This window comes from Chaetura pelagica, unplaced genomic scaffold, assembly GCF_000747805.2.
Source record: "Chaetura pelagica isolate M959 unplaced genomic scaffold, ChaPel_1.0 scaffold222, whole genome shotgun sequence".
Lineage (NCBI taxonomy): Eukaryota > Metazoa > Chordata > Aves > Apodiformes > Apodidae > Chaetura > Chaetura pelagica.
This window is the reverse complement of record NW_009952711.1, coordinates 7,082,577-7,102,491: the sequence shown is the minus strand read 5'-3', so window position 1 is coordinate 7,102,491 and position 19,915 is coordinate 7,082,577. Positions and strand designations below refer to the sequence as shown.

The 19,915-nt window shown below is 36.0% G+C and overlaps 1 protein-coding gene across 1 annotated transcript in view; it reads left to right on the top strand.

Moving 5' to 3' along the window:
- The first annotated feature begins 12,401 nt into the window (after window positions 1-12,401).
- LOC104385920 (aromatase) overlaps window positions 12,402-19,915 on the top strand; it is a 15,451-nt gene continuing 7,937 nt past the window's right edge. Inside the window, exons 1-4 of the mRNA XM_009994442.1 lie at window positions 12,402-12,656; window positions 14,226-14,376; window positions 18,386-18,540; window positions 19,198-19,374. Of these exons, the coding sequence (XP_009992744.1) occupies window positions 12,512-12,656; window positions 14,226-14,376; window positions 18,386-18,540; window positions 19,198-19,374 (628 nt within the window). The 5' untranslated portion in view covers window positions 12,402-12,511. The remainder of the gene's footprint in view (window positions 12,657-14,225; window positions 14,377-18,385; window positions 18,541-19,197; window positions 19,375-19,915) is intronic.

The following is a 19,915-nucleotide window of genomic DNA, read 5'->3' as shown; positions in this document are numbered from 1 at the left end:
GGGAAAGATTACTTAAGGAGCATGGTCAAAGAGCACAATTCAAACACCACAACTACAAACACCCATTCATATTTGAAACTGTGGGAATAAAAGCATCTGATGGGAACACATGACAAATGATAAGCAGCTTGACTGCTCTATCACACCTTCCTAACACCACTGGAATCAGAAAGCAATGAATAGAACTGGGGAAATCCATGGACAGTTGCCCTTGAAAATAGCCCTTATTTTTTACAAAGGATCCTGCAGTTCAGGAAAGAATCAAAGGAAAAGCAGGACAACCCTCAACCATCCCAAAACTCAGCTGGGAATTAAATACTGAACATTCATTATCAAAAAAATGAACAAACATAAATTGTCTCTACATTGCAAGTGGCAGATGAAACAACAAAAATGTTTTTTGGTACCAGTATTCCAACAACACAGGAAAAACTACAAGTTCTATACTATGGGAACCCTCTTACATCATCCACTTTCCACCTGTCCAACGAGAAAGTGTGAATGTCTGTGGCCCTGGGATACCAGACTGGAAGAAGAAAAATAGCTGTGTATCTTTAAGCAGAGCAGCATTAAGGTTGCCTCTCTATTTCAGAAACTTCTCCCTCTCTGCACATTATATTGTGTGTACATTGCGTCCATCACTCTTGCATCTACTATTGCACACAGTGCAACCTAACAAAGAGCTAATTAAAGCTATCTGTATCTCTTGGTAATTTTCAATCAGAAAGCATTGAATACAAACAGTATTCCCACTTGTTTACCCTCAACTTTCTGTCATTTTATTTACCACTGTGATTCACAGGGAATTAAAACTATTTTTGCCTATTTGATCACCTTAACATCTTCATTTGATAGATCACTATACACAAATATAGAACCTAAAACTACTTATAAAGGTGAGAGAAAGAAATAGCACCTTATCACCTATTTAACAAATCATACAGAAGAAATTTCAAATAAGGAATTTTCTACAGGTATCACAAATCATCATACAACAGGAATAGGAAACAAGTGAAGAAGCAAGAGTCCCTACATATTAAATTAGACTTTATATTTAAAAGTAGTTGTTTTTATATAAATTATCTCGATACACAGTTTTCAGGAAATCTGCACATTGAACTCAGTAGTAGAACATACAAACACAAAACTGCTGTCTGAATATTTCGCCTTCTTTAGTGAGAATATATGGAAGGCACTGAGGTTTTTCCAGGCAGAAGAAGAGGCACATTCCCTACCCTCCCCCCAAATACCCTTGTTTCAGGGCTGTGTATGTCTTAATATGCAAAATGTGCAAGTCTGTGCAGATCTCAAAATGGCACATGGCTATGAAACAACATTTAGATTGTTCTGGGAATACAGGCTGGAGGGAGGGGGCGCTCTGGCAGAATACTGTGTTCATTTACAGGCATTGTCCCATTACATCCCACATAAACAAGCAATGTCTGGGAAAAACCTCTTCAGTTTGTCCTGGCTGAATTTATGTTCCTTGTCTTCACGTTAAAAGATCTGAAGACAGCACAAAAGTATAAGAAATACCACAAATCATGACTTTAAGAAAATAGTAATTTTCTAAACAAGTAGATCATATCACAAAGACTTTTTAAAAACGAGCAATTTTATCAGACTTCTGAATGTGCACGGCAGGCTGGATGCTATGGGACCATAGTCTGAGAGGTGCTGGGCATCTATGCCTTCCGTAGGTGCAGTGGTCCTCTTACAAGGAAGAAGCTGGAAGTAATCAGATCTGACAAAATGCCTGATAGCAGTAAGAAGATGTGCTGTCAAGCACATTTTATCTTACAGAACAGCACAGCATGTTTGGGCAACTGAGCTCAAGCTTTTCTGTTATACAGCACTTTCACTCTATGGTCTTTTAGCCCTAAGCCAACTTTGTTTTGCTATACAACCTATACTATGCTATTCACTGCTTCTATAGAAGAGCAGCCAGAGAGCTAAGTATAGCTGCCAATCTTAGTTCAGCATCTCAACAACCAAGATATAAATCGATGTGTTTAAAGTTTAACAAAAATATATAAACTAAAGACTTAACTACAAGATAAAGGCAACTGGAACAGCAACACAATTTTTGTTGATTGCTGCTTATGTAATACTGTTATATCTTCTAATGTAACAACCAGTTAGTAGGTCATTCAGGAAACACTTCAGGGGAGATGTCTGAAAAGTAAGTTTATGGATTATCAGAAACATAACAGTAACTTTTCTTCATTGACAGTTTTTGTCACTATGGTACACAATTGCACACTCCTTCCATTTTGTTCTTATTTATAAATGAAGATTTGGATCTTTGTGTGAATAATACAAACAGACCTAAAGAAAATTAGTTTTCTCTCAGAAACACCCTTTTAAATTTATTTATTTTTAATTTCCCAAGCTCTTTTTTTATTGCTTGACTTATGTCAAGGGTTTTTTCTTGAAGAAAGAAAAAGAAATTGTATCACAAACAAGCAGTGCCCAGGACATTCTTCCCTTCTAGTTGTTTTCTCCATTCCCCCAGTTTTATTACTGTGTATATATTTTTGCACTGACACTGTGAAAATCTTGCATTGCTCCTGCATAAGTTAGTTTATGCACAGATTTCAAGAAAATCCTCTTTCAGATTATGTCCCACTCATCACTTCTCACACACAGATTAATTTAGGTCATTCAGGAAACACTTCAGGGGAGATGTCTGAAAAGTAAGTTTATGGATTATCAGAAACATAACAGTAACTTTTCTTCATTGACAGTTTTTGTCACTATGGTACACAATTGCACACTCCTTCCATTTTGTTCTTATTTATAAATGAAGATTTGGATCTTTGTGTGAATAATACAAACAGACCTAAAGAAAATTAGTTTTCTCTCAGAAACACCCTTTTAAATTTATTTATTTTTAATTTCCCAAGCTCTTTTTTTATTGCTTGACTTATGTCAAGGGTTTTTTCTTGAAGAAAGAAAAAGAAATTGTATCACAAACAAGCAGTGCCCAGGACATTCTTCCCTTCTAGTTGTTTTCTCCGTTCCCCCAGTTTTATTACTGTGTATATATTTTTGCACTGACACTGTGAAAATCTTGCATTGCTCCTGCATAAGTTAGTTTATGCACAGATTTCAAGAAAATCCTCTTTCAGATTATGTCCCACTCATCACTTCTCACACACAGATTAATTTAAAAAAAAAAAAAGGAAAATCACTGCATTTCCATAAAAAACTGTTAGCCTTTCCTCCATAACAAAAGTGAGTACAAAATTTAGTGTATTTAGTGTATTTATTGTGTTTCTTATCTGTATGTAGATGATGTTACATCTGTCTCTTAGGACAGGTTTAATATCAATGTAATGAAACATGTTTATACATTTCCCTCAGGCAGGAAATCTGGTTACCAGTAATTAAGTTACCAGGTAGAGGAAGTTTAGCAGTGAGGAAGACTATAGCATCTCTCCAGTCAAATCAGCTGCTCCGAAAATATGAATAAAAATAGGAAGTTCTAGAGTGATTCAGCACAATACATTACTCTTCCAGCAGAGATCAGGTGCAGTTTGATTCTGGGCTAATTCTAGAAATTATTTTTTTAAAATATTATTTTCTTGATTAGAGGCTGAGGAGTGTTTTTGCATAGCTAACTGACTGTGAGAGCTGCCTGGCTTGTCTATTTAGATACTAATTTTAAAATTAATGCTTCTATGCATGATTTATTGTAATTTATGATTTATAGAATTAAATCACAGTCTATTAGAGGTATGCAGGTAGTCTGCTGGCAAGCAGAGATGAGAATTACTGCATATATACATTCTTCTATGAAGCAAAGCCACCATGATTGGCTTGGTTATTAATAAAAACCCACATTCATAATCTAGAACACTAGCCAGATTTTTACCGCTTATCAAGTCACAAAATACTTCATAACTCGGACTGACATAGAGGCAAATTTATATCACAGTAAAAAACACTTACTGCAAAGCCCTCTTATATAAGGAGAAAGTCCTGTGTGCAAAATGTGCTTTTGCAAACCTGCTGTGCTTTCAAGCATTACAATGGTGACAAAGCAGGTGTAGGGAGGCTTCTCTGAACCCTGTCTACTTCAGAGCTTGTGCAGCCAAGGCTGTCTTGACAGAGAAATTGGTAACATTAGCAAAATAACCACCAGCACTTGAAGAGACAGTTTAGAGGATTCAGAATGACTGGAAGTGTTTAGTAGCATTTTGATTTTATTATTATGTATCCTCTTTCCAAGCTAAACTGGAGTATTGTATGGAGGGTTTTAATTCTAGTGAGGAAATGCCTTCAGCACCTTCAGTATTGAAAATGTTCTCTTCTCTAAACACTTAATATTATTGCTTTGGTTTGCATTAAAAAGGAAAAAAACAGGAGAAGTGGTTTAAAAGTTCAATAGAACAGACGCTGCCTCTGTGGCTGCACACTCAAGTACAAGTTCTGCATCAACTTTATTGTAGTCATCATGCAGGAGAATGCTGCACAAGACTTGCAGAGATAACTCCTCAATTGTAACAGCAGAGTTTACTCAAAAAAATAAATCAAAAAGAAAGTATATAGCTGTTGTACAGCTACAGGCTGTTGAAGCAGCCTGTAGCAATCTGAAGACTTATCCTAAACAATGCTGAATAGCCTGCACATTTTTCCATGGCAAGGGAACAGATTGTCACCCAAAGCACTTTACCCCACATCCCAAAAAGCTGCTATCCAATTAGTCTTATATCCATGGACAATGAAAGAAAATCAGAGACAGTCCTCAGTAGTCTCTGCACAACAAAGCTGAATCTTCACACACCTTTTCCTTTTTCCTCACCATCTGCTATACCAATTCAGGAGAAGAAAAAAAAAAAGTAAACAAGTGGAAGAGCTAACAAGCTGAAACTGTAGATGCTCAGATACTTAATACAAAGTTAGTTTTAGCACATCTGTGATCTATTCCTATAATACTCCATTACAGCTGCTTCTGCCTGTAACAAGAACACACTGTCCCCATCTTCAAAATAAGTAGTACTTCTTGAGTTAATAAGTGTAGTCTAACATAGTCTGAAGATCTGGACTTATGCAGGCAGACTAATAGAAGAAAAACACTTACGGTTTGACAAAACAAGAGGAACTGTGCTGACTTCCCAACGTGCCACCTGCTTTCCCTGGAATTGATCTTGTGGATTGAAGTGACCATCACGTAGTTCCATCTATTGTGAAGTACCACACAGACAGTCCTGGACTCAGAGACCCTAGTTCTTTCCAAAAGAGCCTCAGCTAGAGATCTGAGAGTTCACTGGGAGAAATGGAATTCCCTGCAGAACTACATTTTGCTTTAAAGCTCATGTATTTTGTGCCATTATTACTCTGTTCACCCAACACTAAAAATCAAATTAAAACCCATAAATAAATAAAATTCATTTCCTAGCATCCAACATCCAGAATAACAGCTAGGATAATTGAACCAGACAGGCCACCATCACACTCTGGTTGAACATCCACATAGAATACTTTTCAAGGCCAAAGAGCCTAAACTCTCTCATTGAAGTCAGAAGTTCCTAGAAAAGACAGGTAGCCATTATTGCAAACATAGGGATAGCTAAGACTATCACTTTAAATTCATTTATCCTTAAATAGTGGAGGGAAGTCAGAAAGGGGAAAGTATATATACTTGCTCAATGCTTATGCATCTGTTTGTGGCCAATATCTGAAATGGAACACTAAGCTAGATGGATCTTTAGTGTGACCTTGTGCTGACAGTCTATGTTCATGCAGATGTCTTTGTTTTCTTTTATCCTTGAACAACATAGAGAATTCTAAGGACAGTTTACCAGTGGTTTTTCCATCCTTAGGGTAAGATGAGCATTTATTTCATGTCCTAATCACTGCAGTAAAACCATCAGGACATAAAAAGAATTAAAATCTGAACCAGATCCCATCCTACTAGTTTCACGATACTGGTTCTTATATTAGTGATTTAAATCCCACTAATTTAATTGAAGTTATTTTCTTTCTATATAGTTACTAGATCAGATTCAAGTCCTTATTACTAAAACAGAACTCTAGTAAATTTTATCATATGAGCCTCAGGATCCCTACAGGACATGTATTCTTCTGCTCAAAAATCTCTTTTTAAATGTTTAGGGGAAAAAACAAAAACAAAAAAAAAACCTGCTTTATTTTTAATGGTATAAAAAAGAACTTTGTTAATTCAGTGAATGCCTACTCAGGGTCTGAAGAATTTGTAGTATTCAACCATAGATCTTTGTAGTGAACAACAAGTCCAATCATTCTGGTTGCATTATACAAAGTTCCGGGAATTCTTTGGCACGAAAGAACTTAGATACATTTTCCCTGATATATGGAAATAATATTTGATTTAAAGATATATCCCACAGATGTCAGTCTTGATAAAACTTAATTTAACTACAACAAAGTATTTTTGCATTATTTAACCTCTTTTGTGACTTCTTCACAACCAACTCAACTAGCTTCTTGCCCCTGAATTATGATTCATGCACAAATTCTATCTCTAAGTAGATACATAGCACTGACAGAAGAAGCAGTCTCAACAAAAGCTTTACCTGATTTTTCAGTTTTAGAAATCAGTACTTCTGATTAAATGAATTATCATGGAGCAAGGAATCAACAGGTATTTTGTGGGAAACTGACAGTATCACTCTTGGACTCCCGTAAGTCCCAAGTAACACATACTGACAAATAAATCAATTGTATTTGTTCTGTATTCCTTATATTAGCATCTCATTTTACCAAACTGCTCATTCTCAGACTTTGAAAAATAATATGATTAGTTAAGCAGTTTATTCTTACTGTTCACATGTATAATAAAGAATATCTAAGGATATAGATGCTTCCAAATTAGTATTAGTTTTACTCACAGTTCAGCAATTATGAAAGTAAGTTTAGGTGTCATAAAGTTGAGGTATCATAACTTCCCTTTAAATTGCAGAAAATACAAAGTTATCTGTATGCAGAGGCAACAAATACTGAGTTTTACTTATTTTTATAAAAATGTGGGAAACTTGAAAAACACAATGAGAAAAGTTCAACACAAGCTGTTATTCTTCTCAGCAACTGAAAACAAAGGAACACTAATGCAGTAAACCAGTTTCAAATAATGACATAATTCTCTCACGGTAACTTTCTTATACTGCTAGGTAAACTTTCTTAATTTGGTATCCATGAAAAAATTATCCACCTACTTTATAACTGATTATATTAGCTTATCCACGTAATAATCTATAAGAAATACCATCAAATGAATCAAAACCAGTATCAAAATCTAGCTACTCCAGAATGTTAATATCTCTAGTTGACAAGCAGTAAAAGCTTACAGCTGGCTTGTTAAAACAAAAAATAATCATGTATTACTTCCCCCAAAATGTTTAGGCAAGCTTAAAAATTTAAACCAGCTATCATCTGTTTATGAAATTAAACAAAGTGATTTTAACACTTTCAGAATGTCAGATACTATGCAACAAGCTTTAATTATTACTGTGACCAGCTCTACATACAGCTCACAATCAAATTGTTCACTAAAGTTCTGCCCATTTCTGCTTGTCCTTTGGATTCCGAGAAAATTACCCAGTGAAATTATTCTGTAAACAAGTCTCTGCATAATAAACAGAGATGGAAGGGTGTGTGCACATGGAAAAAGAACAAGAGTTCAGTTCTCAGACTGAAATTACATTGACTTCTTGTTGTGTAAGCCGTGCATTTTCAATGAGGTTGCAGTCATGCCGGAAGCATTTTCACATGAATTCAGTCCTTATTCTCCCCAAAATATCTGTGTTATTTATTTATTTACTTACTTAAGGAAAGGCTTCTCAAAAGAGATTTCACATTCAATAAAATTCTAGGCCTCTTCTAGCCTTCCTTAAGTTAAAAATATTCCATCACTAGAACTATTGTACACAAGTCTTAGCTACCTTTTGTTCCAAGTGAGATCATAGTCCTTTAGATATAATGCCCTTTTACCCATTGGATGAGTTTTCTTATTAAAAGTGCTCTAATTTGTTTTACTTATTCCTTTTAAACATTAATGCTAAAGCCTTGAGTTAATTCAGAGAAAGAAGAAAGAAAACATTTTATGGGAATCTTCTACATTTGTGGCCTGACAGTGAAAGACAAGGATGCACAGAGTCTTACTGCCAGGGGACACAGCACAGCCTTACTGGAAACAGACTTGAGTGACTGGATTTTCTGAACTTGAGAACAGCAAACAAAAAAGATGATTTTACCTATTTCACAAAACAGTCTATTTAGACTCATAGGGGTAAATTTATAGAAGAACCAGATGAGTCAACAAAGGGCTTTCCTTAGGAGAAACTGAGAAAGTTCAGACTTCTCTTGGTGTTTCAAAACAGTAAGGAACAGGCACAAGTATCTTATTCATCCTTCTGTGTTAGTCTCATCTTTTAATAACATTATCACCTTTTCTTGTAACACTTTGGACATTTTGATTTTTCCTCTAACTGCTTAATGCAGTTCTTAAAAAGATCTGGATTTTCACAAGTTAAGTTTGTTCGAGTTGCCCAAGGCTACAGCACTAAAAAGAAGCATCACAAAGTAGAGAAACCAGCCTTTAGTTCGTATAGTAACTCTGGAGGGTTATCAAACCAGTTGGGAATATAAAGGAAACAGTGTATAGAAAAATATACACAATAGCCAGTATCATCTTTCCAATGTCAGTGCAGGATTTTATCTTACAAAAGGTTTTTGACAACTTTGTGCATCCCAGTTGGAGAATAAAACCCTTGGATTTTTATTCCTTTCTGTTGGAAATTAAAAATGCATTTACATATGCTAGGCAAAGAATTAAGATAATTTCTGCTAGTTGCACCTCCGGTTAAAAAATAAATCCCTTTCCTTGATAATCAGAGCCGTCAAATGTAATTATAAACTTTGTTTACTTTCCTCTTTTGCTCTCCAGTCACAATTCTAATCAGCAGTAGCCATGTGTATCTCTGCCATTGGCTCTTTTACAGCAGATACTTTGAGCTCTGGAGGTAAAATTACAAAATTTTCTTTTCAATAGCAATTGCCCCTGATCTATTACAAAAAAAACAAAATTCCATCTCTAAGCAACTGATCTCTTAGCAACAAGAAGCACCTGCACAGAAGATGCCACGGAGAGTGATTACTAGAAAACCTATTTGGATCTTTGAGAGGACTACATCAGTGACAAAGAGAACATTCTTCACTGGTAAAAATCACGAAGTAACAAGTGGACACAGGTAAATTTTTAATTTATATTCTAGCACAATGTGAGTAGGAAATAACAGGAATTGTTATGCTTTGCTTTCAAGTGGAAAGTATGCTTTCTGGAGCTGCTTTGATCTGAGTTACTGTAATTAACTTTGTGTAAATTGTATTTTGTCACTATCTAAATAGAATGATTTTTCTTTAAGCAGAAGATCTACAGGTTTTAACCTAAATTCTTGACATTAAAATAGTAGTAAGGTGTTATATATTTTTTAAGCATTCGACAAAGTTTCTTTTTAACAAAAGACACAATGTTTTTTGCAGAAGTTACTCTTACAAAATGTTCATTTCATTTAATCTTTCAAACTGTTTATGTAACAAAAATACTAAACTTTTTAGGTTTTATAAATACAGACTCCACTGTGGAATAAACCGGGAAAAAACGGGGAAAATTGGGAAGACAAAACAAAACAAAACAAAAAAAATCAAAACAGAAAAAAACCCCGAATAAACAGGAAAAAATTGAAACAAACCGGAAAAACAAACAAACAAACAAAGAAAAAAAAAAGCAAACAAACCTGTCTAGCATTTCTATGGTCTCCAGTTTCATTCTGTCTACTCTAAAGTGGATTTTGCTCCATTCACTACGTATTAAGCAAAGATGTGTACCATGACAAAGTTAAAGTAGAATACACAGCTTGGAATGGGTACTGTCAACAGATGTATAGCAAGGTAAAATTAGTTGGAAAGTGAGTGAAATTTGACCAAAACATTTTCAAGCCTCAGTGTCACAGCAAGTTAAAAATGAATTATGAGTGAAGTTAGAAAAAAGGTCATCAGAGAATGTGTTTATCCTATTATAGCTTGATCTCTCTCGGTTGGTGCTTGCTGTGGAAAGGTGTTATCTTTCTTTAAGAGAAAAGATCTTAGATAATAAGCAGGGAGACTCAACTGAGAATAGACATGCATTCTTCTTTAGTTTTAGGGTTTTTTTCAGATATCCAGGAAAATTTTCTTTATTGTCTATTTATATACATTGATAGAATACTTGGTATTTATGGCCAGAAAAAAAATAAAAGAAAAATTTATTTTTCTTACAGAGTGGTCCTTCTGTGTCAGATAATTTTTTCTCAAGTTGGTAAAAGTATTTGCTACCAATAAAAATACTATGGCAGAGTCAATTACAGCAGAGAGTACTGCCTTCTATCTGCCAAATGAGAAACAGAACCACCCACTCACCAGTAAGAGCAAACTGATAGTAACTACATCCAAAAAGCCCTCCTCGTATACGTCTCCTTTCCATAGTCATAACAAGGCAGCCTGATAAAAAATCTGTTTGGAAAAAAAATTCAGTTGTCTATCCACAACTCATTTCCTGGCTATATTTGAGGTAATTAGAGCTTATAGTGTTCTAAGGAAGCTTTGAGGTACACAAGCAGTAAAAGACATTCTTACCAATACTGCAGAAATTTGTGTGCCTCCATAGCTCTTCGTTACTGGCTTACAAGCACTGACATCCCTAGTCTGCTTCAGATACACATTTCAGATGAAACTCTTTTTACTGTCTAATGTGGATAGTACTTTTCATGGACACTATTGTTGGTTCCTTAGCAACAGTGAGACCTTTTGTGAAAGGTACTAAAACTTGCAAGTTATTTCTCCAAATCATTCATCAGACTGCAATTAAATCATCAGAGGAGAACACAGTCCAAATTCTAATTTCAGATCATTATGCTTCTGAAAGAAAAACCACCATGTCATTATAGATTGTTCAGAAAGCAGAAACTTGTTGTGCAGTCATTTGGGCAGCACACAGCATACCTTGCCTCACATCACATTGTGTACATAGCTGCAAGAAAATAGTATGGACGCAGTCCAGAAGCAAGGAGATGACTACCAAAAGTTTAATTACACAGAGTAGGTTATCACTCCAAGTCTTGCTCACTACAGGTAGTTGTGGTTCAACAATGGGCTGGTTATTCTGAAGACTTAACACTCTAGAAGAAAGTGATTTTTCAGGACATGAGTGTTCAACCTCTGAAGATTAATTTAGAGGTCCAAAGTAACTAGCAATTTCTAGAAGGATACATTTGAATCAAGCCTTTCAGAAGATCAGAACTTTCACTGGCTACTCCCAAAGGCAACAACCAAACAAGCCAGACAGTATTTACTTTGGAAGTTCACTAAGCTCCATGATCAATAGCATCATAAAAATCTCATTTAGCCATTTCAGCAATAACTTTTCCTCTTGGTCAGTATTTTGTGATATGTCAGCAATATCAGACCTTTGGCATTATGGATTACTAAAAGAATGCAGTCATTTCTTTGGAAAGTTTAAAGACATGATTTACAGCTGCATTGTACCAGAAAAATAATTCACATATCTGTGGATATGTGAGTTATTATTCATAAAATAAGATCTTCCTTCTCAAGTACAATCCTTTCTTACATTTTATGATTAAAATAAAAAACATGCAGACTTACTTCAAAGGTATTTTTCTATGCCCCCTATGCATAACAGACCTGTCTATTTGCTTGTTTTTTCTTTCCTGTGCCAAGTGCTGGTTTCTTGAGGGAAAGTATGGGACCAGACAATCCATGATCCTGTCTCTATGGCATACACTGTATTTTTCAAACTATTTACCAGGAGAACCACAAAGAAAACCAATGCATTGTATTACCCTCACAGGCTGACAATTAAAAACAAACAAGCAAAACCAAACATACATCATACATTGTCTAAGAAAATAAAAACAACACACACAAAAAAACCCCAAAACAACTGGTATACACTCTGTCTGCATCACAGAAAACTATCATGGTTATTCTGGAAATTCAAGGACTCTGGCACTACAGGAACGCATGAAGGAAAAAGGTTAAGTAACAGTGATAGATCTTACAAGATCTTACTCATCTAATGCTTCCACATGTGCTGAAAGTTTAATTTCTTGTGTTTTGGTTAGAAATTTGCAAGGAGTCAACCTCAGTATTGGTCAGCCAAGTCGATATCAGAGATAAGAGGTCTGTCAGCCAAAGTATCCAAAACTATGCTTTAACATCAAGGTCAGAAAAGCAAAAAGAGTGTCTGCTGCACGTCTGTTTCGTCTTGTGATGCAGTTTGTCCTGGCAAGCAGTCCAGGCATTCACTCACTCTCATTATAAAATAAATCCACCTCAAGAGTTAATCTGCTCATTTGCAGGAGCTTCAAAAGGGTTGAGAGGTACTGACTAAAGCTGAATGTCTCTCTGAGAAACTCTGCCTCTTTTCCCTTTCTTTCTCTCTAAAGCAAAGCAGAATCTCTTGGAAAAGATGATACTGGAAACTCTGAATCCAATGTACTACAACATCACCAGCCTAATACCAGACATGATGCCAGTGGCCACAGTGCCCATACTCATTCTCATGTGCTTTCTGTTTCTAATATGGAATCATGAAGAAACTTCATCAATACCAGGTAAAATAACTTTAGCTCTAACATCACCTAAAAAGCTGTCAGAGTATTTTCTTTATTTCTTTCTGAAATTTAAGTGAGAAAGTAATGCTGGATAATGACTGTATGCCAACAAAATTTACTAAGAGTCAGTTTCAATAATACAGCTTTAAAAAAAAATATACAAGAATTCAGGCTCTATTTCACCTCTGAACTTCCATCATAAACCTGGCTTGGCTACATAGAACAGTTTTCTGCCTTTATGAGATACATGCTAGAAATACATAATACCATTTTACAAACTTCAGATGTTCATCTTTTGATGTGTATTATAACCTTCTACTTCTTACATGTTTTAACTCTAAAGCTTTCTAAATTGTCTTTACTAGAAACAAGATACTATTGAGGAACTTACTACAATTTTAGTAGGTTATCAATGTTTTTCTCTTCATGTTTGACACTGAAGACCCTCTGGAACAAAACAACATCAAATGGTTTCCCTTTCAGAGGGCCCCTTCTGTACAGTTTTGGAGACTTATGGTAGACATTAGTGATTCAGCCAATTTTTAGCAGATCCCATATAGTGACCTACTATATGAATGAGAGCAGTGTAGGCATCTCAGAAAAGTGTATGACAAGCCAATGCAGTGGCACCTGAATGGAAGTCTGAGCAAGGATATGAATGCTTGATTGGATCAAGAAGAATATAAAACCAGATTAATATGCTTTAAGTTTACATGTATTTAAATAATCTGGGTTCTTGCAATTCCTATTAGTAAATGGTGGACCCATAAGCAACTTCACATTCATAGACAGTATGCAGAGGTTTTTTAAGTACTTTATTTGTTCTGGTATATAGAGTTAGATTTCAGTTTTACAAAGGGGCCATTTATGCTTTCTCTGAAGAAACCTTTGTTTTAAAAGTAATTAAAGTCAAAGTCTGTCCTGCTGTCTCTACTTTCTCCTTTTTGTTGTAAGAGAAAAATTTGGTGCTGAGTTACAGTGGAAGAATTCAGTTGAGAATTTTATTGACTAAATGCTTATTAATACATTCTCAGCTCCTAGTTAAGCATGTTTTCATAAAGTCACAGTCATAAAGTACTTTTTCCTTTGGATATCTGTTTTCTCACTCTAGTATTATTGACTTTGAGAAATTTAATTAATTACATCAAAAGGATATTGACTATTGCAGCTGTTACTGTAACAATTCAACACAAAAAAATTCACTCAAGGGATTTGTTAAAATCACAAATGAATAAAGCACACACATTTTTTCTAGACTATTTCTTCTTTCTGATATCTAACCATTATCTCTCAAAATGTAAACAATCTCAAAGTAGCAATGTCAAGGTGTACAAAGTAATGAATGTAATTTCCATGCACATCTAATGGGTTTCCACAGATACTAAAGTGAGGCTTTAAAAATGTAGGTGTGAGTTTCTGTAAGACAGACCTTCAGAACAGGACTGTGTATGTGAACTGCCCAACACAGCCCCTGATGTTAAAAAGGTCATTTCAAAAGCATGATGCTGAGAAGTATATTCTTGTCAGTGGGCACTGCTAAGACCAAGCTTTTCTTATCCTATTTCTTAGGGCCAGGATACTGTATGGGAATCGGTCCCCTCATTTCACATGGGAGATTTCTTTGGATGGGAGTAGGCAATGCCTGCAACTACTACAATAAGACATATGGAGAATTTGTGAGAGTTTGGATCAGCGGTGAAGAAACATTTATAATTAGCAAGTAAATACTTATTTTCTATCCTTAACAAACTGCATTTTAGGATTTTCACAACATTTTTGTTCCTTTTTTTTTTTTTCTAAAGTAGAATTGAAGTTATTTTTAAAAAAAAATATCCTAACATAAACCTTTTAATTACTGCTGTTCATGGAACTTTTTCTAATCCTTTGTTTTCTTAAAGACTCTGCTATTGAAGTCTATGTGAATTCTTTCATTTTCTTCTTGGAAAAAAGATTAGGCACTGTGGCTCAGTTGTAAAAAAACTTTAGCATCTCTTCTACTATTCCATTTAATATTAAGACTACATGCTATACAGGAATTTAGACTGACTGCAAAGCAGGATTAAGCCAAATTTTAGTTTCTGGTGTTCTTATGTTTCTCATTAAAATTAGACTAATGCTTTAAGATTATGGCTTCAAATCAGCAAGTTAATTAAGCAAATGCAGTCTTATAGGATTATAAAGAATTCCACCCCAATTAATCAGATTACTCGTGGACTTCAATTATGCACAGTATTAAACATAATGCTAAACTGCAGTCTATATTTTTTTTGGCTCCAGTGGGAAGTTGCTTTGCTCTTACATTGGATTGCAATTAATAAAGATTCACAACCTTTTTATTAGTAATATCAATCAATCCATACTCAGCTTTCATTATGTAAAAGCTTTTGAAAGGAAATGTAGTATGGAAGGCTCTCACAGGTTTTGCCACATGAAGCAGTTTCATCTCTGTTTTTACCTCTGTAAAAAGGGGTAATCATGTCAGGAAAAAGTCTTTATATTCCTATCATACATAGATGTTGTAAATATCAACTGATATACTGTAAGAGTTTGTAAAATGCTATGAACTCTAATTGCTCTCTTCCACTTTCTGAACAATCAATTCATCAGAAACAAATCAGGAGTGCTGATAAACAATGTCACAGATGCATCAGACTTGACAGTTAGCACATCACTTTTCTTCAGAGATGCTTTTTGCTTAAAAACATTGACAGTCTACACAGAACTAGTAATTAACTTTATTTTTAAAATAATAACATAGAATACCATTTTCAGTGGGTCTTATGCTTACTGCAAAACTAAACATAATTTGAATTCTGTAAAAGTATACTATTTCCATCAACATAATCTGAATTGTTACCATCAAATCTAACCATACTGAGATGCTCACACACAGAGTGAAGGACTTGTAGTCTTGGTCACAACACACAATGTCTTTTGGAGGACTTCATTAAATAGTTTCATAAGAAAAACCTGCTTATACAAGGTCATATGTCAAAATCCTTTCTTAAAAAGATTATTATCTGTGTTCCATGTAGATGTGTGGAATGGAAAGAAGCAAAAAGAGCCTCCTGCACTTTTCCATTCCTGGGGTCAGCTGTCATAATTCAACACCATCTTTTGACATTCATGAAAACACAGACTATGTTCTTTGGCATACAAAAAAACCTTTAAGGAAATTAGAATAAAAAAGAGTAACTCTGAGGAAGTGTAGGAAAGAGAGAACTTGCTGAGTTCCTTAGAAAATTGAACCCATAGACGTATTCCTCCTTGCTTTTATTCCAGTCTTTAATCCACATTTGTCTATTTGTACCACATAACATCTGTTAACTTTACCTCTGCTCATGCAGAACTATGGTGAAAACCCAGCACTGCTGAAGACAATAGCAAAAGTACCATTTACTTTGCCTGACTGAAAAAACAAACTACCCATGTAGGAAGTCTGGGATTTAATCCATAACTTACGCTGCCTGTAGTGTATTGTTTCATTTCAATCTCTACTCTGATTGTCTTTCTGGACATCCATAAATCGATGGGTCTGTATGGAATGCATCCAAGGGTGCTGAGGGAGCTGGCAGAGGTCATTGCTAGGCTACTCTCCATCATCTTCGGTAAGTTATGGGTAACAGGAGAGGTGCCTGAGGACTGGAGCAAATGTCACACCAGTCTACAAGAAGGGCAAGAAGGAGGACCCAGGTAACTATAGACCGGTCAGCCTCACCTCCACCCCTGGAAAGGTGATGGAACAACTTTTTCTTATCACTATCTCTAGGCATATCAAGGACATGGGGGTCATCAAGAGCAGTCAGCATGGTTTTATCAAGGGTAAATCATGTTTGACTAACCTCATAGCCTTCTATGAGGAAATTACTAGGTGGATAGATGATGGTAGAGCAGTAGATGTGGTTTATCTTGATTTCAGTAAAGCATTTGACACCGTCTCCCACAGCATCCTTGTAGATAAGTTGATCAAGTACGGGTTTGGTGATCAGGTAGTGAGGTGGATCAGGAACTGGTTGAAAGGAAGGAGTCAGAGAGTTGTAGTCAATGGGGCAGAATCTGGTTGGAGGTGTGTGACTAGTGGAGCCCCTCAGGGTCAGTACTGGGACCGGTGTTGTTCAACATCTTCATCAACGACCTGGATGAGGGTATAGAATGTACCCTCAGCAAGTTTGTGGATGACACTAAGCTGGGAGGAGTGGCTGACACACCAGAAGGCTGTGCTGCCATTCAGAGAGACTTAGATAGGTTGGTGAGTTGGGCGGGGAGAAACATGATGAAATTCAACAAGGGGAAGTGCAGAGTTTTACATTTGGGGAAGAACAACACCATGTCCCAGTACAGGTTGGGGGCTGACCTGCTGGAGAGTAGTGTAGGTGAAAGAGACCTGGGGGTCCTGGTAGACAGGAGGATGACCATGAGCCAGCAATGTGCCCTTGTGGCCAAGAAGGCCAATGGCATCCTGGGGTGCATTAGAAAGGGTGTGGTTAGTAGGTCAAGAGAGGTTCTCCTCCCCCTCTATTCTGCATTGGTGAGGCCACATCTGGAGTATTGTGTCCAGTTCTGGGCCCCTCAGTTCAAAAAGGACAGGGAACTGCTCGAGAGAGTCCAGCGCAGAGCTACGAAGATGATTAGGGGAGTGGAACATCTCCCTTATGAGGAAAGGCTGAGGGAGCTGGGTCTCTTTAGCTTGGAGAAAAGGAGACTGAGGGGTGACCTCATCAATGTTTACAAATATGTAAGGGGTGAGTGTCAGGGGGACGGAGTTAGGCTTTTCTCAGTGATGACCAGTGATAGGACAAGGGGTAATGGGTGTAAATTGGAGCATAGGAGGTTCAAGGTGAATATCCGAAAAAAATTTTTTACTGTAAGAGTGACAGAGCCCTGGAACAGGCTGCCCAGGGAGGTTGTGGAGTCTCCTTCACTGGAGACATTCAAAACCCACCTGGATGCGTTCCTGTGTGATGTACTCTAGGTGACCCTGCTCTGGCAGGGGGGTTGGACTAGATGATTTTTCGAGGTCCCTTCCAACCCCTAGGATTCTATGATTCTTTTTGCCAGATTTCATTTGATCAGGTTCTCATCACACTGACATTTCTAAAATGCTAGCTCCCTCTAAAGGAAATTATATCCTAAAGCAATAAATGCTGCTCACAACCTGTTTGCCAGCACATGTAAATAAACTTTGTCAACTGTAAAAAGAATTATCCATATCACAAATTACCCTAAGATCTCTATTTAGGAATGTAACTCCCATACATACCATATTATGATGCTGCACATTTTTAAATGATGCATGTATTTTTACTTTTTCTGTATGTGTGTTCTTGGAAAGACCAATAACAAATGTACCTTCAATTCAATACACACCACAATGAAATATTTTACATCTCACTCTCTGCAATGTCTGACAGTGCTCATTGCCCCAGTCTATCTTTTCTATGTATACACATTATTCAAATTAAAGTCTTTTGGTAACCAGTCACATTTAAATGGAAAATAATTTTAAATCTGACAGAATACATTACTGCTCTACTATACATTCTGATAGCATTTCTCATCAAGTTTTTTAATTATGTGAAAGGAAAATTTAATATCAAGTACTGCCTGCTAAATTGAGATGGCAAGTCAGCATGTCAGAACAACTATAAAATGTCAGAACAAATATTCTGTGTGTGATCTATGAAGTAATATTTTTATTTTGTGCTTTTGCCCTCCCATTTCTTACCCAGATCCTCAAGTGTGTTCCATGTAATGAAACACTGGCATTATGTTTCTCGATTTGGGAGCAAGCTTGGGTTACAGTGTATTGGCATGTATGAAAATGGGATTATATTCAATAACAACCCAGCCCACTGGAAAGAAATTAGACCTTTTTTCACCAAAGGTAAATCAATGTGGATTAATACACTGCATGACTATTGTACACAGTCTGTCTTTTCTGAAATGCTCTTTGTCCTTTGCATATTTAAATTACAGACATTCTCTTTATATATCCCATAGAAACACTTTATTTCACGTGTTCTTTCACACTTATCCTGCTTGGTAAACTATTTGAAATGGTCCTGAGAAAATTTTGCAGATTACTAAACTCATCCATTTAAACCAAAATTAAATCATGCCCATAGACCACGTTTTAAAATGTTTTTGCATTTGAAGTCCAGCATTTACATCAGCTTAACTGGCACTTCTTAAAGTAAATTGGCTGCTTCAGCTTCCCCTGAGTTCAAAGAATTTTCCATCATGTTGTAACTGGGGAAAAAAAAACCCAAAACACAAACACCACCAAATGTAAGTGAGCATATGGACAATGTTTGTCTGATAAAAGGGAAGTTTGGGCTTTGAGTTGATTGCCGTTTCAACCCAAAATTCTTACATTTTTCTTTCAAAAGATGTTAAGTTGGTAAGCCTCAGAATGATTTTATACCAGTCATTCACATGATTGAGAGTTACATTTTATTGACACCATTATAGCCAAATGCTATGTTAAAAATAAGGCATGAAACTTAACCCATCTTTTGATCACTTTGCATGTATATTTCAGCTCTGTCTGGTCCTGGTCTTGTGCGTATGATTGCAATTTGTGTTGAATCGACTATTAATCACCTGGACAGACTAGAGGAAGTCACCACTGAAGTAGGAAACATTAATGTGTTGAATCTTATGAGACGGATTATGCTCGACACATCTAACAAACTTTTTCTTGGGATCCCTTTGGATGGTACTAACAGCTTGATTTTTATCCCTAATGATTGATGTAAAATGCATACACAAGGAAAACTCATTGATGTCACTAAGCAGTTCTGTTTCAGAAAACAGAGCAAGAATATTCTCTTATATCACCATATAATTAGTTGAAATTGATTTATGAGTCATTTTAGTTATAAAAGAATTTTGTATGACCAAAAATATAAATTTATCTTGTCACACTCATCTTAACAGCACCATTTAAAGATATTTTTGTGCAATGAGTTGTTATATGCATATATCCCAACACTATATGCATGTAAGACTCTGAGATCATTCCACCAAATGATTGTCTGACAATGTCTTCTCTGATTTTTTCATCCTTAAAACCATGTGACAGAAATACCACTATTGTGATGTATACATTATCCCATTTCAATATGCAGCAAGAGTTCTGCTCTTCTGTGGGAAACTATTTGGCACCACTACCTCCTTTCAGCTGGCTACCAAGACTTTTCACAAAGATCTGAACCTTTTTTGCAAAGTGCTACAAAAGTTTCCTTATGTTACCTATC